At 48.6% G+C, this 22,517-nt stretch overlaps 8 protein-coding genes across 8 annotated transcripts; 4 read left to right on the top strand and 4 right to left on the bottom strand.

Annotated features, from left to right (window-relative positions):
- Nucleotides 1-47: 47 nt before the first annotated feature.
- EDB91DRAFT_471105 (uncharacterized protein) lies at nucleotides 48-692 on the bottom strand. Its single transcript, XM_041327370.1, has 2 exons — nucleotides 231-692; nucleotides 48-172 (listed from the first exon to the last, which is right to left on the bottom strand). The coding sequence occupies exons 1-2, from the start codon at nucleotides 503-505 to the stop codon at nucleotides 106-108; spliced, it is 342 nt and encodes a 113-aa protein (XP_041176117.1). The 5' UTR covers nucleotides 506-692; the 3' UTR covers nucleotides 48-105.
- Nucleotides 693-715: 23 nt separating this feature from the next.
- Nucleotides 716-1,441, bottom strand: EDB91DRAFT_471062 (peptidase M24, structural domain-containing protein). The gene is made up of 4 exons (XM_041327369.1): nucleotides 1,413-1,441; nucleotides 1,186-1,350; nucleotides 836-1,136; nucleotides 716-789 (listed from the first exon to the last, which is right to left on the bottom strand). The coding sequence occupies exons 2-3, from the start codon at nucleotides 1,270-1,272 to the stop codon at nucleotides 927-929; spliced, it is 297 nt and encodes a 98-aa protein (XP_041176116.1). The 5' UTR covers nucleotides 1,273-1,350; nucleotides 1,413-1,441; the 3' UTR covers nucleotides 716-789; nucleotides 836-926.
- Nucleotides 1,442-2,008: 567 nt separating this feature from the next.
- EDB91DRAFT_471030 (uncharacterized protein) lies at nucleotides 2,009-4,617 on the top strand. Its single transcript, XM_041327368.1, has 6 exons — nucleotides 2,009-2,227; nucleotides 2,277-2,702; nucleotides 2,771-3,301; nucleotides 3,357-3,713; nucleotides 3,776-4,047; nucleotides 4,102-4,617. Exons 1-6 carry the CDS (start codon nucleotides 2,159-2,161, stop codon nucleotides 4,409-4,411), a joined length of 1,965 nt encoding a protein of 654 aa, XP_041176115.1. The 5' UTR covers nucleotides 2,009-2,158; the 3' UTR covers nucleotides 4,412-4,617.
- A 1,487-nt stretch (nucleotides 4,618-6,104) lies between these two features.
- Nucleotides 6,105-7,177, top strand: EDB91DRAFT_1249511 (uncharacterized protein; the record flags this gene model as incomplete). Its single annotated transcript, XM_041323102.1, has 3 exons — nucleotides 6,105-6,233; nucleotides 6,287-6,871; nucleotides 6,929-7,177. The coding sequence occupies 3 exons, from the start codon at nucleotides 6,105-6,107 to the stop codon at nucleotides 7,175-7,177; spliced, it is 963 nt and encodes a 320-aa protein (XP_041176114.1).
- Nucleotides 7,178-7,314: 137 nt separating this feature from the next.
- Nucleotides 7,315-10,224, bottom strand: EDB91DRAFT_470923 (general substrate transporter). The gene is made up of 15 exons (XM_041327367.1): nucleotides 9,953-10,224; nucleotides 9,552-9,897; nucleotides 9,403-9,498; nucleotides 9,256-9,355; nucleotides 9,079-9,209; nucleotides 8,826-9,022; nucleotides 8,628-8,778; nucleotides 8,412-8,567; nucleotides 8,340-8,360; nucleotides 8,246-8,292; nucleotides 8,129-8,187; nucleotides 7,930-8,066; nucleotides 7,796-7,841; nucleotides 7,571-7,721; nucleotides 7,315-7,518 (listed from the first exon to the last, which is right to left on the bottom strand). Exons 1-15 carry the CDS (start codon nucleotides 9,953-9,955, stop codon nucleotides 7,453-7,455), a joined length of 1,707 nt encoding a protein of 568 aa, XP_041176113.1. The 5' UTR covers nucleotides 9,956-10,224; the 3' UTR covers nucleotides 7,315-7,452.
- A 58-nt stretch (nucleotides 10,225-10,282) lies between these two features.
- On the bottom strand, nucleotides 10,283-12,854 carry EDB91DRAFT_1139413 (pseudouridine synthase). The gene is made up of 12 exons (XM_041318923.1): nucleotides 12,777-12,854; nucleotides 12,375-12,729; nucleotides 12,231-12,316; nucleotides 12,072-12,177; nucleotides 11,936-12,017; nucleotides 11,747-11,888; nucleotides 11,617-11,695; nucleotides 11,507-11,570; nucleotides 11,429-11,449; nucleotides 11,297-11,376; nucleotides 10,957-11,241; nucleotides 10,283-10,906 (listed from the first exon to the last, which is right to left on the bottom strand). The coding sequence occupies exons 2-12, from the start codon at nucleotides 12,555-12,557 to the stop codon at nucleotides 10,499-10,501; spliced, it is 1,536 nt and encodes a 511-aa protein (XP_041176112.1). The 5' UTR covers nucleotides 12,558-12,729; nucleotides 12,777-12,854; the 3' UTR covers nucleotides 10,283-10,498.
- Nucleotides 12,855-13,944: 1,090 nt separating this feature from the next.
- Nucleotides 13,945-15,922, top strand: EDB91DRAFT_1249509 (PLP-dependent transferase; the record flags this gene model as incomplete). The annotated part of the gene is made up of 5 exons (XM_041323100.1): nucleotides 13,945-14,441; nucleotides 14,500-14,779; nucleotides 14,852-15,223; nucleotides 15,278-15,535; nucleotides 15,587-15,922. 5 exons carry the CDS (start codon nucleotides 13,945-13,947, stop codon nucleotides 15,920-15,922), a joined length of 1,743 nt encoding a protein of 580 aa, XP_041176111.1.
- A 3,154-nt stretch (nucleotides 15,923-19,076) lies between these two features.
- On the top strand, nucleotides 19,077-21,640 carry EDB91DRAFT_470690 (cytochrome P450). The gene is made up of 13 exons (XM_041327366.1): nucleotides 19,077-19,293; nucleotides 19,347-19,444; nucleotides 19,497-19,632; nucleotides 19,689-19,786; nucleotides 19,851-19,956; nucleotides 20,008-20,080; nucleotides 20,155-20,384; nucleotides 20,441-20,507; nucleotides 20,572-20,770; nucleotides 20,826-20,992; nucleotides 21,050-21,157; nucleotides 21,219-21,266; nucleotides 21,329-21,640. The coding sequence occupies exons 1-13, from the start codon at nucleotides 19,170-19,172 to the stop codon at nucleotides 21,516-21,518; spliced, it is 1,644 nt and encodes a 547-aa protein (XP_041176110.1). The 5' UTR covers nucleotides 19,077-19,169; the 3' UTR covers nucleotides 21,519-21,640.
- Nucleotides 21,641-22,517: the final 877 nt, after the last annotated feature.

Below are 22,517 nucleotides of genomic sequence, written 5' to 3'. Positions count from 1 at the left end.
TATACGAGATCTCCCAATGAGAATCTTTCTGAGATGGGGGGACGTTGAAGACGGCTTGCTTTTATACCCTGAAAATCGTGTTGTGGGCAGGACTCGGACGTTCTGCTAATCAGTTGGCAGAATGGTTGCGCCTGGTAGAGCTCTACGGCGAGAATTTAGCCGGGACTTGAAGCTTGAGGTTCGGCGGATGAACAATTCAGAATATGAAAACCGTAAACACATGAACTTACATTGATACAGCCTGAGTGACGGAGATGCATATTGTGGGCCATGCTAAGAATGCAGGCTTGTTCGTGGCATCTGCGAAGTCCTGGCCACGGACAGAGTGGTCGCCTGTGCGGAGGAAATCTTGGGAGTCGGACCCGTTCATAAACCCAGTACCATAGTGGATGAACGACTCGAAGCCATCTTCCTTATAGGTGGATCGAAGAAGCACGATTCGGAACTGTGGACCCTGAGTGAATCCCGAGTGTGTGGCAAAAAAGTGTATTTTCTTATCGAACATAACTCAAAGGTCGAGTATCGGAGTGGGATGCCGACCTCGATATCATTATCGAGTGATCTTGCAGTCCAAGAAATGTGATGGGACTAGTTTACCGTCCGCAATTACTTATTGAGGTCGCCGAGAATCTTGCAGTGAATCGGAGTTCAACAAAATCTAGTCATCAGTGATCTAATGAGATAAACTGCACGGAATTCCAGTAACACCTCCTGTTGGACATTCAGGATTAATTCAATGATAGCGATTTTCTTTCGATGTTTGTGGAAGCAGACCTCCAGCTCAACAGTCTATCGAAGTAAGCGAGTGAATAATCCACGTAAGGTCTAGACTTACCACACCCTGCCCTCTGCGAGAGGCAACTGGAACCGCATATAGGTGTACAAACCGGGGTGGCCGACATTGTCTTGTGGAATAGTCGTGTTGTCTACTGGTTTACTTGGACATCGTGCACGTCCATCCCAAGCAAATGTCCGACTCCGTGAGGGACAAAGACTGAGCTAATTCCACATCGCAGAATCTCGTCTTTCGAGCTTTTGAAGAGTCTCAGGCTGAGGAACCCTTCCACAAGAATCTGTTGGCAGAGCAGCTGAATGGTGTCCCAGTGGACACCAAGTCTGAGAGTTTTCATCGATTTCTATGCAAAAGCATTACATGACGATACAAAGGATGCACAGTGTACCTACCTGCTGCATCTCCAGCATAAGAGAGTATATCTGCTTACTTTTCTCAGTAAACCTTCCGCCGTTTTCAACAGGCATCCTGCCTGACATATAGTTGTTGCCGCTCACTGCCTGCGAGTAGCAATCCCATTCGCATCGTCATTAAGGAGTACTCGAGGCGCCAACTGCCTTTCGGGTGCAGGGCCGTGTATCAATTACCAAACGGTTGCCACCAATAATTTCAGTTTTACCAGCGATATGATTTAGCGACTGAGCGCTGAGCGTCCGCGCCTCGCAGAGACCTAGACACGCTTTAAAACATTTTATTTCATGTCAACAATCAGAAGACGAACTGATTCTAGCCTGAGACCTCCTTCACAGGCGATCTGCACGTTCCGTCATGATGAACATGAAACGCAACCTTGGGGTCCGTGCGTTATGTATGTGGGAAAGTGTGATATGGATGTGAAAACCAGTTTGGTCGGTAGGATCGTTCACTTTGACGTCGTTGGCTGTCTTTTTTTTTCTCTCTTTCGTCTTATTCACGTTTGGTGCCGCGTCTGCTGTCGTCGCTGTCGTCGTCGTCGTGCTCGTCGTCACCCACGTTCCTGCGATCTTTGTTTATTATTTCGCTGGGACAGTGAATTAAAGAGACGATCTGTCTTGACTTTTATTGTCTTGACTTTGTCTAGCTAGGCTCCGAGCTAGCGTCGTTTATCTATACAGCTCGCACTCTTCTCCGTCTTTTTGTGCGTGTTTTTTATTCTCAGTCAATCTCATTTTGCACAGGGCAGGCTACGAGTACTAAGAGTACAACCACACAGCACTAGTACTTGTTGCATTTTCTGCCCTACCCACGCTCCCTACCTCCTGTCACTCATTATACCTTGCAAGACCTTTTCTAACTTGTTCCTCTGTTTTTTTATTATATCTACATATTTTCCGCCGTTGCCCTCCTTCTCCATCCATTTCATATCCCTACACCATACCCGCAACTATGGACGACTCCCACACAGCTTTCGCAACTCACTACCATTCTTACGGTTTTGATCTCGACATGATGAAGGTTTGTCCTTTTTACTATCTCATCATACCACGGTTGACGTCCAAAACAGAGGTCTATGGAGTCCGTTGGCGGCCCTGATGCTAAAAAGGCCCGTTGGTCCCCCACATTTAATGGCTCCAATACTTCCGCTGCGACACCTAGTACTGCCACTCGCGATGTTTTTGCCAACTATGGTTACGGTCCACATGCCCAGATCAACCAGCCTTTCCAACCTGCATCTCCTGCCTTCTCAAACCCGCTTTACTCTACTCCGAATCTTACGATTAACACTGCTGTTAATGGTGCGGGCATGAACCCTCAAATGAGCCCCGCACATCCAACTGCGTTTGCCCAACAACAACAGCAGCACTCACCCCAGCCGAACGGTATGGGCCCATATGCAGGATTTGGGTACAACATGCTTGGCATGGGTTTACCCGGAATGAACATGCTAGGCGCCTTTCCCTACGGTGCGCAAGCTGGTAACTATGGCCAGGTACATCCCATCATTCTTGACACGGATATTGGTCCCATTGCTAATCTCATATATTGTACCATGTGCAGCAATCCCGATTACCTTCTTTAAATGTCAACATTCCCCCAACCCCAGGTGCTTACTCGCCTGCCGCTATTTCTGCTGCCCTTTCTGCAACGACCAATGCCACTGGTCGCACTGTTTACGTCGGCAACCTCCCCGCCACAGCCTCGGTTGATGAGTTACTTAATCTCGTGCACTTTGGTCCCCTCGAATCTATTCGTGTTCTTCCTGAAAAATCATGTGTCTTCCTGTCCTTCCTGGACGGTGCAACCGCTGCAGCGTTCCACGCCGACGCCACCATCAAAAAGCTCTCCCTCCACGGTCAGGAACTCAAGATCGGGTGGGGGAAGCCGTCTCCTGTCAGCGCACAAGTGAGCCTTGCGATCAGCCAAAGCAACGCAAGCCGGAACGTATACCTCGGTGGCCTGGATGAGAACACGACAGAAGAGCAATTACGGGACGATCTCAGCCGGTTCGGGTTGATTGATCAGGTCAAAATTGTCCGCGACAAGAACATTGGGTTCGTACATTTCTTGAGTATCTCGGTTGCTACCAAGGTGTGTGTTATTTGAATTTTTCACCGCATTCTGGTGTCAATATACGGTCATTCAGGTGGTTAACACGCTCCCTACTGAGCCAGCTTGGGCTGGAAAACGCGTCAACTATGGCAAGGATCGTTGCGCGTACATTCCAAAGTCTCAGCAAGCTGCTGCACAAGCTGCCCAGGCTGCTGCCGCGCAATCTCTCGTCGCTCACTCTGCCAATCTCAGCCCTGCTCCGGGTCCGAACCCCTTCGGCTCGCCATTTACGCCATACCCCTTTGCAACTGACATGACAGGCGGCCAAAGCCTCAATCGCACGGTGTACTTGGGCAACATTCATCCCGAAACGACAGCAGAGGATCTGTGCAACGCGATCCGCGGTGGTGTGTTGCAGAGTGTAAGGTACATGCAGGACAAGCACATTGCTGTGAGCTCTTTTTTTCCTAGCATGAGTTAGGTGTATTTGCTGATATACTTGGGTGATGGTAGTTCGTCACCTTTGTCGACCCGGCGGCGGCGTTCACGTTCTACCAAGTGGCATCCTACCAAGGCCTCACCTTGAATAACCGTCGGCTCAAAATTGGCTGGGGCAAAAATTCCGGTCCACTGCCGCCTAGCCTCGCGCTCGCTGTGCACTCAGGAGCCACGAGAAACGTATATGTGGGCAGCATTGAGGACTTTGAATCGTTCAACGAGGAGAAGCTCAAGAGGGACTTCGGGGAGTTTGGAGATATCGAGCTGGTCAATTTCCTTCGGGAGAAGTGCGTTCATTTTGGCTGGCGGCTGATGGTGATTTCTGACTTTATTATTTGCAGGAACTGCGCCTTCGTCAATTTCACCAATATCTCTAACGCTATCAAGGCCATTGATAGTATTAAGATCAAGGCAGATTACGCGAACCTACGCATCGCGCATGGCAAGGACCGATGTGCCAACCCGCCGCGATCGGGTCCCCAAGGTGGCTCTTCAGTCAGGCGGAGCGCTAGTGGAAATGGGCCGGCAAGCGCAGAGCCCATAAGCGCTATCGAGCTCGTCGAACCTTCCGGATTTGCGGCTCCTGAGGACGAAGGGAACAATGCCAATGTCATTATATCTGGGCCAGAGGAGATGGAAGCATCCATTTAAATCTGGATCGCCCAAGGAGTGAGATGTGCTTTGTGCTGTGGATGTGTCCCGTATACCCCGTGTTTTGCGCCCGCTCTCTCAAAAGTCGCCAACCACGAGTGGATGAGAAGGATGGCCTCGGATGTCCTCGCGAGGGGGGACCCATTGGGCTATTGGTTGTGGTGTTTTTTATTCACTTGTCTTCCTCATTCTGTCCATTGTCAGTGTTACCTTATTCACCTTTTTTGTGTCCACTTTATCTTTCACTTTCTTTTCATTCGATGTTCTCACTTGATTCGCTCCTCTTTGTCCAACTGTGTTTCTCGCACATCCCACGCTCGTTGCTTTGCTTCACTTATGCCTGTCATTAACCCCGTCAACGTGGACTGTACCCCTCACATATCGCGCCCCATACCGATCCCGACCTGAGACGATGTGGCTAATTTCTCTTTTTCACTCACGCTCATACCGCTACCGTAGCTCATTTTCTCCCTCGGGAGACTACACATCGTTTTCGCGACCTACTTACATACGTTTGTTTGTCTTTTCAGCTGTGTTTATTTGTGCAGTAGCAATATATCGGAGTAATCGCAGCGTTTCTTGTGCAACCCTGTGCAATCGTAGTGTACTATGTACATAACTTGAATTGATTTGTCTCTGGACGACGGGGAACGGATGATTTGCCTGTGGATGGCCGATTCCGAAGAACGGATCTTTTTGCAAGGTTCACATGTTCCATCGATCCGGAGATGGTATTATACTCTGAAACACTGCTAACTCACTGCTAACGTTCCATAGACTGCCGGCTGCCAGGGACACATCGTTTCCATGGAATGTCGAAGTGCGAACTCCCGAGTTCCGTTTGTCGGGCCCGTGCATTTGACGCTGGGGCTGTCCATTCATACTGACCATTCATGCTCAGCGACACCCTCCGATGCGTCACATCATATTCCTGCCTTCCAACCAATTATATTATTGCCGCGGCCGACAGCCGCGTCTGATATGGATCGTCACTGCCAGAAAATCTCTGGAAGGTTTTGCTTCGCAGTGTGTAACAGTGGGTAACGTGCTTGAGTACTACGGCATTCCGACGCCCAGCGACAAATTTTTTCGTCGAGGTACGCACGGAGGGATGACGTCCAAGGCATGGTCCAATCAGCTGTCGACCTCCATTATGATCCACTAACCCGAGTCCATAGCGTGATTGATTGCCATTCATTTTCATCAAGGGTCGTTGGGATCAACCTCCACTCGAGGACCCTTAGTACCGGCAATCGTTGCCTCATGGCCCATATATGTCCTTGAAGGGAAAACAATTCATTTTGGCGCCTACGTAGGCGGTCTCACTCGTTCCGCTGCAGAGGTCTGCTCGTTCTGAGTCGCCGTTTATGACCTCCAGCGATCAACCTGATCATATCACATCGTGTGGACTTCCCATGATTCCCTGATCCTAATACCGGCGGCCCAACGGCTTCTGTCAGTTCAATTACTGCTTCTCGACAGAGAAGGGTATGTAGTACGCAATTCGTTACGTTTCATTTTCATATAAGGTTGGTTCACGCCTTCACGTTGGGGTACTTTGCTTTGGATAAAGATAGCGATAGGCGCTTCGTGACGAGACCTAATATTTTCTCCTCCCGAGGTGTTGGTGGTCTGAGCTTGCTGTGATATTTTCTGTTGAATCCCCTTCATTCTTTTGCAAATTCTCTTTCCGATGAACTTGAGGTGTACGACGTTGACCGTTGACAGGTGCACTCCTCGTGACCGTTTCGCGAGAGTCGCCCAGATATCGTTCCCAACATCTATCAGGACAAGCATTGACGATTCATGCCTTGACTCCCCCGTAAGTACCGACATTACCTCTCACCATGGCTTCTGACCAAGTATATAACACAGCTCTCCCCGTTCTACTCTCCCACCGGAGAGTCCTTTGCTCGCCCCCGAGCGAGTTCGGAGGCGTTCAGAGGACCACATTCGCCAATCCACAATACTCGCTTCGCATGCCTATTCCCAGATTACCGCTACGATCACCCTGACCCCCCACGCTCACCGACGCCTATCGATTCCTTCCACCCGCCGAGTCCGCCTATGCACGCTTTGAAAGCTCTCGTATATACTTCACACGAGCCGCCAAGCCCTGCACTTACCTCGGATCTCTCGAGTCCTACTGTCGCCGATCCTGTCCCGGTGACCCCAGGATTTGAACCATCGCACCCTATATGGATTTTTGACAGCTCGTTACGCGAAGTAGACTTTGACGTTACCTGTCTAAACGCTCTAGACGAACAGCTTCTGCACGCTCCAAAGGACTGCTTCTTGGATATCTGTTGGGCAGAAGCTGTGTATGACGAGGATGAGGATGAAGAATTGCATCCCGAGCTGATGGAGAAGCCCTGGGTGAGGCAATCCCAACCAGAAAGGGCAACCGATTCGGAACAGATGCGCCCAGATCCTATCATGATGCGGGTGGAACGCAAACCTGTGAGTGTTCTCTGATGCTCTCGTGTAATTACCACGTGTCTGACCACGGGATTCAAGTCGTTCCTTCCTTCCCCTGAATCATACGCGGCACAAACTCCCCAGCGCGTGATGTTTGCGGCGTCTGAGTCACGTATGTTGTACCAGAACGCGAATCACTCGGTGCACTTCTTCCCCGTGCCGCAGCAACGCGACTCCCGCCGCAAATATATGGCAGAGGACCCGCCTGATATTCGTTCCGGGAAGCTCAAGCTCTTCTCGGACGCATACGACACGCTCACTGGACGGCGGCGTACTACATCCAACTAGTGACTCCGAAGCACTAAATAGTATTCACATCACCACCTTGATTCGACCCACGCGCTCCTCATCACGCTCCTCACCACGCCCTGATACACGCTCGTTATCTTAATTATATTTATCAGTCGGAACGCTCGCTAATCCGCTCGTATTCTGATCAACATGTATAATGACAGGAACTATCCGGAGTATTAGAGCGCTATACTGTATACATCGTAGCTAGATTATAGCATGGGAAACTTAGATACGTACTAGATACCACATCTTGTTGAATGCAGCTATTCTTAGGCTAGCGCGTCCGAAGTGACGAGACTTTTAATCAAGCTATGCAAGCCGAGTTCGCGTTCCAGCTGGGATAAAATTAGAGGACGATGATCAGATCAGTGCAGAGCGGTCTCATACCTCGAATTTCCGTTTGCAGTCTTCCTGACCTGCTTCAGAACCAAACACCGCATCCATCTCTTCGAGAGAAACGCCTGCCGTCTCTGGCACAACGTAAGTAGACCACAGATAGGCCCCGAAACAAGCACACGCAAAAATCATAAAGGTCGCGCTGTGAAAGAATGCAGGGTCCACAAACCATTCTATATGACTGCCGATATATCTGGATATGAAGGATAAACATACGCAGAAGAAATCTCCATGAGTGGCGGTGTGATCAGGCCAATCAAGACTGCGAAAGAGAGGAAGCGTCAGTGGAGAAAAAAAAATCATGTGACTTATGTCAGTGTGGAGTTACGGAAACAGAAAACGGAACGGACAATTGTTGATCCAGTTAGAAGCCGTTGATACGGAAACGCCCTTGCTTCGCATAGAAAGAGGGAACACCTCACTGGGAAGAACCCAACCAATAGGTCCGAGGGACATGCCATAGGCTGCAGTAAACGTGTATGTGCAACTGTTAGGGATTACGGATCACTCGCGTGGATAAGGCGAACAGAAGAGGGTAAAGGAACTTACAACACTGCTACCCAAGCAGCTATGGTGTTCGATCCCCAGTCATCTTGAAACAAGTAGATCTATACAAGAAGGATTTCGTGTGGTTCAGAAGATGCTGGTCGTGAATAGAGGACGCACGAGGATTGCGATCAGGAAATGTGATACCGACATAATCGCACTGCCACCTTTGCCGCAGTGAGTCACAAGGTAACTCGAGTATAAACATACGAACCTTTGAGAAGGGGCTTGCGGCCTATGAGAAGCACACTGAGAACTAAACATTACAGAATAGACAAAAACCCACCCCAGCGGTCGAGCAATATAATGGCCGGGATAACTGCGAGAAACTGAACAATTCCGATCCCGCCTGAAACGAGAAGTGTGACGGTGTCCCCGCGCATCCCTATACTTTCGACCAGAGTAGGACCATAGTAGAGAAGTGCATTAATGCCGCTCCATTCTACAGCACGGTCCCTGTTCAGGCACGGACTCGTATGCAATATACAAAGATGGTCCTCACGTTGAAAGAACATGATCATAACACCAATAAGCGTCCGTCTAACGTACTCGCGGCCAAAGAGTGTTGTCCATGATTCGCGTGAGAGTCCGTTTTTTGAATTCATCCCATGTTGAATGAGAGCGACGTTGATTCGCATTTCCAATAACTCAAGCTATGATGCGTCAGTTACTGGATAGACGCCAAGGGGAGAAAAAGTACCTGAATCAACGGATCTTTCTTTGCTTCGTCAGGGGTACGCAAACGGAGTTTGGCTAAACTTTTCCGTGCGTCATCTATCCGATCACGGAGCACCAGCAGTCGGGGGGAAGGCGGTAGAACAAAGCATCCAAGGCAAAGCGAGATACCTGGGAGGAACTGAAGTGCTAGTGGGATCCTCCATGAAGCAGATCCAGCCACTAGGAACGCGACACAACACATGAGAACAGCTCAGATTCGTGACAGAAGCACGAACTATTCCTTGTAAAGAAACCTGTCCAAAATCCACACACAACTCCGAGGACGATAGCGAGTTGCTCAAGCGCCATGAGTGAGCCGCGAAGCTCTGGAGGACTAATCTCGGCAATATAAAGCGGTGCAAGCATGCTATCTCCCCTCAGTTAATTAATGGACATTCAAGTTTCGAAATCACCTCAGGGCCCCAACTCCGAAGCCACCGATCGCCCGCCCGATGATGAGATCGTTCAATGACTGTGCACCGCATTGCAGACCTGAACCGATGCAGAAAATAACTGACAGAGTGATTAGGGCAGTTTTCTGGGTGCAACAAGGGACCTACTGGACGCGAAGAAAATCGAATGACGTCTAGAATACTTGTCTGCCAAAATTCCGCTAGCAATTGCACCAAATAATGCACCGAGTTCGAGAACAGCAGCTGCCATTTCCAACATGAGTGGGGATACTAAACGAGACTGAGACTTAGCATACTCATTAATCCCTTCTCCCATGGACCGATTGGCCATCGAGCCAGAAAGTCTTTCATGACGAGGACATTTGCAATAACGCCTTGGTCGTACCCGAATGAAATACCACCAATACCAGCAAACGCAGCGCACGCGACAGCATAACGATTGCGAACTAGACCTGGAATTCCACTTGGTCCGTATGAATAGTTATAGGTATGACCATCTTCATGAACTATTAGAGAGCCTCCATGCGGTGTGTCAAGCGTGACGCCCTTCTTGTCTTCTAGTAAGGATTCTAAAATGAGATCAACGCCCTCGCTGACATCTTCCGTCTCGTTTGACGGGAGAGTTACATAGCCATGATGTGTCTTAAGGAGGCCGCATCAGGATTCAGTTGTGGTGTACATAGGGATGTCGACTTACCATCGGTCCATAAAGTTATTCAGAGCCAGATATTCAAAAAGAGTATGACGACTCGGGGTGTCACGGTCACCTGCAAGGGCAGCAAGGCTTAAGCGGTTTATGCAGCTTACGTAAATACAACCGAGACAGAAACTGTTTGAATCAATCTACGCTAGGATGTGGGTCGAAAAACTCATCAGTGCAGATGTGCACGAGCAGACGGTGCACAGAGGACTAGTGTGCGACGTGCAAAGAACAAGCCACGTCAATCAGACACTTATATCCATCTAAAGAGGGGCCTCTAAGATCTAGTGACGCTGAGCCACAATCGACCAGCGTCGTTGATTGATTCAACTTGCTTGATAAACCAGTCAGCCAATGAAAATCGTTCACCGTGCTGGGACAGTACAGCGTCACTTGCTCGACAGTGTTGTACGAGTCAGGAATCAGACAGACAAGAATCTGGTCAATTTGTCAACGATCTGTGCAGCGCCTGACTGTCTCGCGCCGGTGTTATATCACGCCCCATAGAGTCATGTAAAAAGGATCGCTGAGAGTAATATCTACCTAGGCCTGGTTCCACTTCCATCCTTCAGCTGCCCACTCTGGTATATCCGTCTCAAAGCACCCGAGGCTTGTGGTATATCTAAGGGCGTGCAAGAAAATATACAACTTTTCTGGCTTCGGATCAGGATGCAACGGTAAGTAGCACTCCGAGCAATACAGTGTTCCTGTCGCTGGGTCAACAGCTGGTGGAGGGGCCTCCATCTGCGAGAGTTGTGCTAGAGCTTCTCCTTGAGTCAACTGTAGGGCCAATGACACGTCTTCTGGCAGAGGAGTTTGAGGGAGAGAAGGACCTCCTTTTTTGCGTTTGTTCTGTGGAGGAAGGGGCGCACGAGGGATGTCTTTTGGTGCGAGTGAGCCCTTCGCTCGAAACACGACATCACGCCAGCGACTCCAATCCTCGTCTTCATCCTAATTTCTATGAGTACGTTCCATATCCGCTCATACTTTGGATCGCCTACCTTCATACTCCGGAGCCTTGTTATGATTCCCACTGTTTCAGACGACAATGGGACAGGTGATCCCATTCCAATATCGTGTCCAGTTTCGCGGGGAAGCAATTTCGCTCTCGATTTTCCATCGCATCCCCCTTCCGAGGCAAGCAATAATAGGGAGTCTGTGTTGTCGGAGGGCTTCGAGTTAAAAGCTTCCGGACTATTATCACTCAGTAGATGCGGTGGTGGCGCTGGTGCAGCACGGTGCTCGCAAGGAATAACATCAACACCCCCTTTGCCAAGATGAGGTCCCTATGAAGGGTGAGGGTTATACAAAGCATTCTTGAGACTAGACGAAGACCCTCACCCATATTCGTTCCTCAGAGTAAACGGGGTCATTGGCTATTGGATGACCAAGGTATTGTAGATGGACTCGTATCTGATGTGCTACAACGAAGTTGGTCAGGAACATCCGACGCGTCAATTGTGTGATCCCTACATCGACCTGTCATGGGGCGACCTAAGGTGAAAGAATGAGTGCATCCATAAAAACACAATATATAGCTGCAAGTCTCACAGCGGAGTACACTCGTATGGGTGGCAGAATCGTAATGGAGCCGGTTGAAAATCGTCTTTGCTGGCTGGAAACCGTCGAAAACTCCACTGGCAGCATAGGCCTGCACGTACCTTTCCTTCTGGGTGTACTATATTAAGACCCATTTGTCGATCGACAGTCAGGAGGGGTTCTTCACATATTATTTCCTCGCTGTGCCCAATTCCTCAATACACTATATGAAAAAGAGTCGAAAATACTCACGCGGGAAACTCCCCTTTGCAGCGAGCAACATATTCTTTGCGGACTAGACCATTGACGAATTCACCTGATAACGAACGCGCTAGATCAGCATTCAAGGGTACAATCATTAGGCCAGATGTAAGTCTATCCAGGCGATTAATCGCTATGACACAGTCAGTAAGCTTGATTTCGAGCAGATGTGAGACCCACTGTAAATTTTCGGGAAACGAAATTCATTGCGAAGGATCTCCACTAAGCTGTGGCGGTAGTACCGACCAGAGGCGTGTACTGGCTGTGTCACGACACTAGATTAGTTGCAATGTTGGGGAAATTACTAAGGACGAACTATGCTACCAGGTTTGTCAATAACCAAGAAGTCGCGCTCCTTATCATGCAATACAATTTTGACGGGTGTAGACGTGACTGGAGGCTCATGCCGGTGCACAACATTTCTATGCATGAAATGAATAAAGGCAGGCATTCAACGTAGAAAGTATGCGCTCACTCTATACGATCGCCATTCCTCACGATTGTGTCTGGTTTTGCGACCTTGCCATTAATTGTTGTCACGCCAGATTCAAGGGCGTACCGCTGCGCGATGAATAGTGACTTCTAGAGAAGGAAAAACAATCAACTTGTATGTACCTACATAGTACTCCATGGATCGATCCCTAAATTCTGTCGACACGATTTCTAGGATCTCCCGCCCAAGCCAGCGCTCCTTTGCCATGGTCGTATACGGGTACCAATACGGTGCAAGTTTCTTCAATCCCGCATCATTTTGTAATGACGGAGGTGATCGTGCCTCATCTGATGCGGCTCTATCAGACATGGCTGCGGTTAGGAACCTCGCAAGGACGTGACGAAATTGGCCGAGAGATGGTAATGTTGTGAGTGGAAGGCGCTCGCGGGACTCGCGCTTGAATTGGAGAATGTGGGCCACGGACGACGTTGCTCCAGAAGAGCTTGACAGCCTTGAGTGAATTCAATGCGGCAGAACGATCCTAATTCAGTTCAGCTACTAGCTCTGCGAACCCCATGATTTACTCACAAAAACGTCACAGGGAACGTACAAGCAGCTTGAGGTCAGAGGAAGTACTTTTAGGAATTGACAGAAGGAAAAGCTTGTGTGGCTGTGCACACTAGGACACCATCACTTACATACAGGTAGCGGGAATTACTGTCTTCCGCTGTTTCCTTCATGCATTGCGTGTTGACACGGCAGGAGCTAAGGTACCGAAGTAGGATCTTTGAGGTCATCATAACTCTCTAATTTTACCAGCTTATCTTAGCCGCTTTCATCGTTCGTCTGTCGAGCATATCGACCTTCTCTAGTTATGGCTCCACTTTTCTCTCCAAGGCCGATCGGAACGGCGTCAACCAACTAGCAGCCTCCATTGCCCCTGACGGGTTTTCCGCCATGAAGACAAAAGCCGCATCATAACGCATCAAGTCAGCTGAAAGTGTCTTGGCCGAACAGCATGTACCACTTACCACTAATATCGGCCATCTAACTAATCAAATCCTGTCCGAGGAGGACCCGAGTCATTACGCGTTAGGCTGTTCGGAGCTGTCACCGTGCTGTTACCTGATCATCGCTTTTCTCACTCCTCTCTCATGTCAAAGGTTCCTGATGACATTGCATCCACTGCCGGCGCACGTCAGTCGGTCAGGCTGCGTTTCAAGATTTCGCCGATCAGTAAGACGACCTTCTCTAGGAGTCGGGAGTAGTATCTGCAGACCCCTTCTTTGCCAGTGTATACTGGGCGGCCTTTAGTACGCAGAATTGGATCACAGCTCACCATGACATATTTGGGGAATATCTATGGACTCATGAATATTAGTAGAACAAAATTTTAAGGTCCTCCTATGATGGCTTGGTGACTGCTCTCAGGGCGCCGATGGACTTTTCAAATCGTGAGGCCGAACACTAAACCTTGTAGATTCGGACACATCTATATCCCCTGGAGCTGATTGCCGGTCAGGGGGACCAATCTACTGTAGACTGACTTCTTGGTTAGTCTTATGACCTAAGGCAAACCTAACGAACTTCCATATGCGGCGCGATATCATAGGTTCCGTCACTGGACGTGTGGTACTAGTACTCGGGCGGTGACGTTGACCCGATTGAAATACTGGTGGCGCTGGTCCTCCAAATATATAAAGGCACTCTGTAGTCCACTGACCTCCCCATACACCGAGATTTGACAGGCGCCGCCATGGGCAATAAACACTCCTCTTCCGTTGTCCCCCATCCGTCTCGCGAACAGCGCATCGGCGTGAACACCAATGACGGTCATTCGGCTCCGGTATCTCATATCAGTTTGAGATGTCATAAATCGCAGGCTTCATTAATGAAATCAATATCGTCGGACACGATATCGAGCGAGAAACCCGTGTGGCCACCCCGTAATTATCATCCGAACGACACTCGTTTACCCCCGCTGCTGACAACATACACGCCCTTGACGCCCTCCATCTCGCGACAAGATGCTGAGGCACGCGCATATAGTGCATTTCTCAAATCCTTTCCCGAATATCAGAGCACCTGGATACTTGACACCCTCCGAAGAACAGATTTCGCCAGATTGGACCGAACCGGGGAAACATATGTAGACTACATGGGTGGCGCACAACACCCCGAGAGCCTTGTTCGCGTTCATAGCGCATTCCTCACCGAAACCGTCATGGGAAATACACATTCGGTCAGTAATAGGTATGGGGTTTCTATAAATCGGTCGTCGATCGTTACTCATTTACATAATTACCGTTAGCTCTAAGTTATCATCACAGTACGCTGACGAGGCGCGGGTTGCGGTTCTTTCATTCTTTCGAGCGCCGCCGGGGTACACCGTCATATTTACGGCAAACGCAACAGCTGCATTGAAGCTTATTGGGGAGGCGTATCCCTTCACGACCAATAATAGCTATATTCTCGGTGCCGACTCCCATAATAGCGTCCATGGAATCCGAGAGTACGCTTCACGTCGTGGAGCTGAAGTGCATTACATTCCATCAACTAGTACTGGAGGTTTCGTTTTATCTACTGCTAAGGTATGTCCTTGCCGCATATATGCGCCTCAACTTCGCGTAACTAGCAGCTGACTGCTTATTTCTCCGCGGTAGGATATCTTGCGTCAGCACAAACCACAAAACGCTTCCTCACTTTTTGCCCTGACGGGCCTTTCCAATATATCTAACGCGAAAACTCCGCTTTCAATCATCGAATTTGCATCCTCACTTGGATATCACACACTTTTGGATGCTGCCGCGCTGGCACCGTCATCTGTCATCTCTCTTTCGGACACCCCTGTTGATGCTATGGTCGTCAGCTTCTACAAAATGTTCGGTTACCCAACGGGTGTCGGGGCCCTAATTGTCAAGGAGTCGTTCTTGCAGATCTTGGAGCGTCCATGGTTCGCTGGAGGAACCGTTGATGTCGTCCAGGTGCCAGGTTCGATTTTTACTAGAGGAAGTAATCTTCATGAACGGTTTGAGGTATGCTTCTCTCCAAATTTATGTGCTTTCGAATTTATATAATGACATTGCTAGGATGGAACCATAAATTTCATGACGTTACCAGCGGTCACAGATGGTCTACGATTTCTCTCTGCATATCTCCCATTCCTCCCTCTCCGCCTCTCATGTCTTACCCACTACCTTGTCGCCTCGCTCTCTCGTTTGAGACATGATTCGGCTGGAACCCCTGTCGTTAAGATTTTATCTAGGCTTCCTTCTAGACAACTTAAGTCTGTTGGAGAACAGGCTGACAGTGGATCTACGATCTCTCTTATCTTCCTCTCGGCAAGTGTTTAATTTTCACTACTTTGCTATTCATCTTGATGAAATGTTGTACGGCAGCCTTCTGGAGAGATGATATCCAACAGTTTCATTGAACATGTTGCGGTGTCACGGAACATTTCTCTTCGCACAGGTTGCATGTGCAATCCCGGGGGTGCGGCAACATTACTGGGTATTCAAGACCAAATGGAACGACTGTATCCAGGCGTCACGCTCAAAGACTTTGAGCGGGTCGTTGGTCGCGAGCTCGGTGTTGTGCGGATTAGTCTAGGACTCGCAAGCAATTTCCAGGACGTGTGGAAAATTGTGATGTTTGCGTCATCCTTGGCAGATAGCCGCACACGACAGGCGCTCTGGGATACTTGGACGAACGTTCCTATCGGACAGGCTATGTAGACCGCTTTTGCCATCGGATTTCCTGAGTATGCGGAGGGGGGGGGATCCCCATTGGACGGATAGAAACAATAAGAGCGGAGCCTTTCTGGTTAGACCTTAGATATCTTGGATATTTCTAGCTTCTTCATTTCGTCACACACTCATGCATCTCTTTCATCACGGATCACTGTATAGCACAGCACCCATCTTATTGTACTCTTGTACGTGCCATTCTACATTTGACCCTCCGTCTCACATGTCATTTTTTAGACTCTTACGGCTTCCTTCTCGTAGCTTCTCATTGCTATCTTCCTTAGTGTATGCTTCTACGCCCATAATTTCTTATGATTAGGCAGTACGTACACCCCTCCCCCCACCTACATTCCAATTCTGTGAACACCCACACATTTTTCGTTCCAGACTGACCTCGTCATACTATACTACATTTTATCGGAGGGATCTTAGACTTCGGTTAGGCTGATCATATCTATCCATGCCCTCCACTACGTCGCTCAAGGAATATTAGCTGTGCGTATGGCAAACAACTTCAATGTGCTGTGAATGTCAGGAGCGCCCATCGAATTTCTGTTGTGGGTGCAGATCTCACTTCTTCGTAGTCTCATGCATTGGTGCTGGGAACAGAAGAAAACTAATAAAAGGAGACCCTTGCAATGATCGATTTTGACGTCATGCGCGAACATCGGGGTCAGGGAGATCATGAGTATCCCTATCCCGCCTAAGGGGTAAATAGTATGGACAGGCGAGATGTTAAGATGTGGAAGTGCCTGAGCAAAATTGGACATCGATGCGTTCTATCACAAACTTAACCCAAACTGTGCACTTCCATTATTAACTAAAAGTATGCATGAGGGCTCACTCGTCGTCGTCGTCATCATCGTCCTTATCCCATTCGTTCTCGAAGACCTCCATGCCTGCTTCTCTTATCCGCTGTTCGTTCCCTCTGAATTTAGTGCTCACGTCATCGAGGAGGACTAGAAGATCCTCCTGCTCCTTCTCCTTCTTCTTGCCCTCTGACATTTGCAAGTCGGCCTCAAGCTCCGCAACACGCGCCTCTGAGTCAGCAAACTATCGGCCAATCATAGTAAGCAGCGGTGTCCTGACACATTCATGACACACTTACCCGAATTTCAGTGGCTGATAGCCCCTTGAGATGGAGCTGCGATGCGTCTATCTCCTGCACCTGGGAGCGAATGGTTTCTCCGAGAGAATTGATGAGTATTACGGACTTACTCGTGGTAACAGGTCCAAGTGCAGAGTCAAGCGGCTGGCAATGGTCCTTGTCTTGCTACTGACCTTGGTTCTAGACCTGCGTTTAATACTATTATTTTGAAAGCCCTGCAGCTGGTGAGGCCTGCGAACTGAACGATGAGATGACCACGCGAGGACTAAGGTAATGTTCAACATCCAGATTTGTCGTGATAAGTATATGAGCAGGTCTACCAGTGTACACGTGTAGGACACGATGGGATGGAGTAGCTAAAATACACACCATTACGAATGATCTCGCGCTTATCCTCCAAGACGGCAATGACACTCGACGCACCAGCTGGGGCCTTGAGGAAATATCCTTGAACCTGAGAGCGGCGGTTCTATAGTAGTGTCGAAAGCAACTGCAATGTCGCATAACAGGTATAGAAGTGCGTATCGCCAAGAAGGGAGAACAAAATGTGAACTACCTGTTCGTTTTTAAAAACGTAGTCTGTGTTTTAGCGCGATCATATATCATTGGAATGATCATCGGATTGATAGAGCTGGGTAATAATCTCGAGCACGGCTTCTGCAATTATTTCCGCATCATTCTGTGGGACTTGGAGGTCGGGAAGGGCCCTGTCACTGAAGTCTTATTTGCAATCGCGAACCAAATCCTTTAATCAAGGACGGCTGCGCGTCTGTCCGCAAGAAGGGTAGGAGACAATTGGTCACTGAGCTTTGTGATCATGTCCTGCGCAAACTGAGGAGCACCTGTTGCACCACGAAGGACGACGCGATAAAAGTCCATGCGGAGGAACTTGAAGACCAGTATAACTAACCATCGTCACGTGATAGATATAGTTACGCTACACTTTGGAGTTGCTTTGTGGACAAACGGTGTCGCGCAGACTCAGGGAGGACCGCCAATCTAGCAAAAGAACTCCTAAAGAAGAAAATCAATGATGAGAACAAAGAGAATGTGGATACTCACATTAATACAGCCTCCTGATGAGAAGTTTCTCAGGATTCAATATAATACTCAATTTGCAGTTTATTTCTTCGATATACGAGATGTGAACGAGCTGTCAAACAAAGTGTGTTCAAGAAATGAACTGTGTTCGTCTGTCCCAAGCGCATAACACCATGCCACGAAAGAAACTGGGCGAAGTAAACCGCAAATTGAGTGGGGCTATTCAGCTTCGATTGCGCCGAACGTGGGCGGTAAGATCTTAGACGCAACAGACGAATCTACTAGTATCACCTCCAACTTTAAAGTCCGCAAGGTGGCTGTGCTATTATACCATGTCCACTATATATGGTAGAACGTCGGAAACGAGACTACGAACGCACCTGACACGTCAATCAGGGCTTTTTGTGACGTGCAGGAAGTGTCGAGCAATCAATCACATCAGCCACGGTGCCCTCAAGGGTTTAAATGACAGCATTTGCCGAGAAGAGATATCGTACCGCATTCTCCCGTTGTCCATTTCGATGACCTCGCTGAACTTCACTATAGAAGCATAGTCACTACCTCCATTCTGACTGTACGATTTGAAGATGTCGCATGCCACATAGAGTCTCCAACAGTTCAACTCCTTCAAAAACCCAAACGACGGTATGCATAAATAACAGCATGACTCGTCAGATATTTCGAATACTGACAGCCATTGGCATCAGTAGGATGGCTCGTGACCTTCGAACAGAGAATCAGACAAACCTTTTGCTCCAGAGCACTTGAATGCAGATACCCGGGAGTCATAAAAAATGCATTAAGTTACTTATCAGAGGAACCGACCGTGTGTAAGCAGTTCCGGAGAGCTGGAATCCTATAACATACCCAACCATTCATATAGGTCTCATTTTTCTCTATGCAACAGAATTTCCATCACTGGCACCGAATTCACGCAATCATCGACGTGTAACGAGGTCAAGCTTCCAGACTATTCCTTCCGACGCGCAGGCAAAGAATATGCCCATTCTCTAAGTGTCATCTAATCCGTACAAGAAATCGATAAATAAGACTTCATATGCCATTGAAATCCCGTTTCTTGCAACTATGGATTCTGTCTCTGTCGCTGCTAGTTTCGCGGCTCTAGTGGTTATCTACGGTGTATACCGTCGATACACTCGCATCTCTTTGGCAGATGTTCCTGGTCCAGACTCTACATCATTTATTATGGGTATGTCTATTCCCTGTCTTGCCAGATCCCTCCACTGATGATGTAACCATCAGGGAATATGAAAGAGCTCTACCAAGGACAGGCAACCGAGGCTGACTTCAAGTGGCAAGCTCAGTATGGGAATATCATTCGCTTGAAGGGCTCTTTTGGCGTATGTAATGACACTTGCGACATACATTTTCTGACTCTCCACCGATTCATAGGAAGACCAGCTGATGATTTCCGACCCGGCCGCCCTGCAGTATATCTTTGTAAAGTCAGGCTATCGGTTTCCAAAACCGCGTGATCGCCGCGTCCTCTCCCAGATTGTCAACGGAAAGGGAATTACCTGGGCGGATGGTAGGTTTTTGCCACGTGACAAAACTGTGGAATGGTCTGGAGTTAACTTTTTGAAGGTGACGATCACAAACGACACCGAAGAGTTATGCTCCCTGGATTCGGTGCACCGGAGTCCAAGGCCTTCTTGTCATTGTTCAAGGGCTGCGCGGAGTCTGTAGGCACTGAAGTCACTCAATACCCTCAACACTCATTAATATTAACGACGTGAATTCTCACAGATGAGCAACAGATGGGCAGACATAATCAGTAATTCCAAGGAACAGTCAGCAGTGTTCGATATTTCTGCCTGGCTGTCCCGCGCAACCTTGGATGCTATTGGGCAAGGTACATGCTATGCAGGGTACATAATTACCTTTTTCTCATCTCGTTTTGCAGCTGCTTTTGATTTTCGCTTCAGCTCCATTGATAACAATGAAAGCGCTCTTGAGCACTCGTACAGAAATATAATGTCAGTCTTGTCGTTTACCAGGCATCTGGGTTTCCCTTGACTGATCTGAATTGAATGTGTCCTCGTGGCAATAGGACTGACGCATTCGGATCTCTGTCAGACTCGCAAATATTCTTTCAGGGGGTTTCAAAGTATATCCCACCTCGGATTCTCAAATACCTCGGAGACACAAGCAAAAACCCACGTTTTGTACGCATGCGTGAGGCGAGCAGTGTAGCTACATCTGTCGCAAAGCAGATGGTAAAAGACAAGGCAGAAATGCTATTGCACGGCAAGGGCAGTCGAGATATCTTTAGCTTGCTTGGTGGGTGATCGGTCTCCACAGCCTCATTAGACCTAGCACATCTAATAAACGCACAGTCAAAGCCAATATGGATACAGATGCCAAGGAGAAGCTGACGGAAGAAGAACTGTTTGCCCAGATGCGGTGAGTCCGTTCCGTGTCTCGCAATTGCACAACTTACCGATCACGGAATGCTATAATTACACAGTACGATCCTCTTTGCAGGTCATGAGACGACCTCGAACACACTCAATTTCGTGCTTCTCGAGCTAGCTAGGCATCCTGAAATGCAGTCGCGCCTCCGGGCAGAGATTTGGGAAACAGAAGCGGCTGTGCACGCCCGCGGGGATGTGGACTTCACAATCGCTGATTTCGAGGCTATGACGTATGCTACTGCTGTTATGAAGGTGCGTGACTTACAAACAATATCTGGGTTGTTTTAACACTACACTGTAATTGTAGGAAGTCTTGAGATATTGCTGCGTAGTATATCATGTGCACCGGTACGCCAGTCAAGATGACGTCCTTCCGTTGTCGCAGCCAATCACCACGCGATCCGGAGACGTCATCCACGAGCTACCGATTCCAAAAGGCACACGAATTGTTGCATCAATTGCAGCGTACAATCGGTAGGAAGTCCCACACAATGCCGACATCTTTTCTTCTTACGTGTGCATCTCGGACAGAAACAAGGAGCTCTGGGGCGAGGATGCGCACGTCTTCAACCCGGATAGATGGCTCGATGGCACAGCGAAAGAGAAGAAGGCCACGTCAATAGGGGTGTACTCCAACTTGTAAGCTGATCTCCACTCATACAACAACGCGCGCAAACCCCGTTAATTAATTTTTTTCTAGAATGACATTCGGAGGAGGAGTGAGGGCTTGTATCGGATGGCGCTTCGCGTAAGTGTTAATGACGTTGTCCAGCAAAGGTGGGGTGAACCTGATGTGAATGTTTCACCCAGGGTGATCGAATTCCAAGCATTTCTTACGGAGATAGTCGGAAAGTTTGAGTTCGCACTAACTGATAAATCTGAACATATGCGGCGGGAAGCTTGCATGGTAATGAGTCCAACAGTAGAGGGCGAGGTTGAGAGCGGGGTTCAGCTGCCGTTGAGGGTCTCAGTGGCACCACGCATTGACAAGGAGTACTAAGCGTCATACGCGCCGAGATGTCGGGCAGCTGTTCCCCAGCGTGCCCATAAATAGTTGTCCTATCTGGTTCGCTGTGATTTAGGTGGCGACAGCCAAAGCAAAATACAGCAAAGTTTATCAGATTGAGGACCAGGACAGGCCTCGCGCAGTAAGTATTTACTTGTGCGAACTTGTATGGCGTGCCGTTTGGGCACTTGGCGAGCTCGCGAGCCAAAGTGCCCAAACAAGTGCTTGCTAACCGAGTGAGCCCGTCAAAGTGTGACGCGTTTGGTTACGCGTCTCTTATCTTCTGACTCCATCTCGCTCACTCGATAGTCTTTTCACCCGCCCACCACGACCCCTGTTGTATTAGTGTCGTGCCCTTTGTTCTTTTTCCCCCAACTACCTCACACTCGAGGATTCGGTTCTTGACGCGCCGGCGGTCAGTTTGTCTCAGCCCTTGCTCTTTCACTCGACTATTTGCAAGACCAGCACACCTGACTCGGTGTCTTGTCGCGTCGTTTCTGGATTATTTCGAGTCTTGTAACTCCGACATCAGACACACTGATCATGTGACCCGCGACACACCCTGTCTTGAGTTAGACTGGATCTTTTCATCTTGGTCTTGCTGATTTCAATTCTCACCTGCTGGAGACTTTTGTGCGAAATTGCATGGCCATATCAAGGCAAGTGGTATTTAGTACTCGTGATGGAGATAGTTAGATGCGAGGATAATTCGCGGAACCTGATCCCAGGTATAAATCATAGTAGTAATGTGCATCTCCTGATCATTCCCTGATACCTTTAGCTTTTCGGAATAAGTATTCTCGAATTCCAGAATGTTCAATGGCGACATCAAAGCTCCACCTTGTGTTGTTGTATGCCCGCTTGATGCTCCGGACGTTCAAGTTAACCAGTAAGTTCACAACTCTCAGTCCTCCATCAGATATTCAATTCAACGAATTATATCCGTAGAGTCCTCTTGTTCTGCAAAAAGCAATCATTTTCTGCTTCCGCCAA

The sequence above is a fragment of the Suillus paluster genome, assembly GCF_016628075.1.
Source record: "Suillus paluster strain FC165 chromosome Unknown EDB91scaffold_34, whole genome shotgun sequence".
Classification (NCBI taxonomy): Eukaryota; Fungi; Basidiomycota; class Agaricomycetes; order Boletales; family Suillaceae; genus Suillus; species Suillus paluster.
The sequence above is the reverse complement of the archived record's forward strand: the minus strand, read 5'-3'. Positions and strand labels throughout refer to the sequence as shown.

Coding starts and splice junctions, on each gene's coding strand:
- EDB91DRAFT_471105 (XM_041327370.1), bottom strand. CDS start 505: ATGTTCGATAAGAAAATACACTTTTTTGCCACACACTCGGGATTCACT. Junction 173..230: donor GTCACTCAGGCTGTATCAAT/GTAAGTTCATGT, acceptor CCGAACCTCAAG/CTTCAAGTCCCGGCTAAATT.
- EDB91DRAFT_471062 (XM_041327369.1), bottom strand. CDS start 1,272: ATGTCAGGCAGGATGCCTGTTGAAAACGGCGGAAGGTTTACTGAGAAA. Junction 1,137..1,185: donor TTATGCTGGAGATGCAGCAG/GTAGGTACACTG, acceptor GCTTTTGCATAG/AAATCGATGAAAACTCTCAG.
- EDB91DRAFT_1139413 (XM_041318923.1), bottom strand. CDS start 12,557: ATGTCTGATAGAGCCGCATCAGATGAGGCACGATCACCTCCGTCATTA. Junction 11,889..11,935: donor TCGTTTCCCGAAAATTTACA/GTGGGTCTCACA, acceptor ACTGTGTCATAG/CGATTAATCGCCTGGATAGA. Junction 11,571..11,616: donor TAGTACACCCAGAAGGAAAG/GTACGTGCAGGC, acceptor GACGGTTTCCAG/CCAGCAAAGACGATTTTCAA.
- EDB91DRAFT_471030 (XM_041327368.1), top strand. CDS start 2,159: ATGGACGACTCCCACACAGCTTTCGCAACTCACTACCATTCTTACGGT. Junction 2,228..2,276: donor TTGATCTCGACATGATGAAG/GTTTGTCCTTTT, acceptor CGTCCAAAACAG/AGGTCTATGGAGTCCGTTGG. Junction 2,703..2,770: donor AAGCTGGTAACTATGGCCAG/GTACATCCCATC, acceptor TACCATGTGCAG/CAATCCCGATTACCTTCTTT.
- EDB91DRAFT_470690 (XM_041327366.1), top strand. CDS start 19,170: ATGGATTCTGTCTCTGTCGCTGCTAGTTTCGCGGCTCTAGTGGTTATC. Junction 19,957..20,007: donor CTTGGATGCTATTGGGCAAG/GTACATGCTATG, acceptor CTCGTTTTGCAG/CTGCTTTTGATTTTCGCTTC. Junction 20,081..20,154: donor CACTCGTACAGAAATATAAT/GTCAGTCTTGTC, acceptor TCGTGGCAATAG/GACTGACGCATTCGGATCTC.
- EDB91DRAFT_470923 (XM_041327367.1), bottom strand. Junction 8,188..8,245: donor ATTTCCTGATCGCAATCCTC/GTGCGTCCTCTA, acceptor CTTCTTGTATAG/ATCTACTTGTTTCAAGATGA. Junction 7,722..7,795: donor CTCATGGAGATTTCTTCTGC/GTATGTTTATCC, acceptor ATTCTTTCACAG/CGCGACCTTTATGATTTTTG.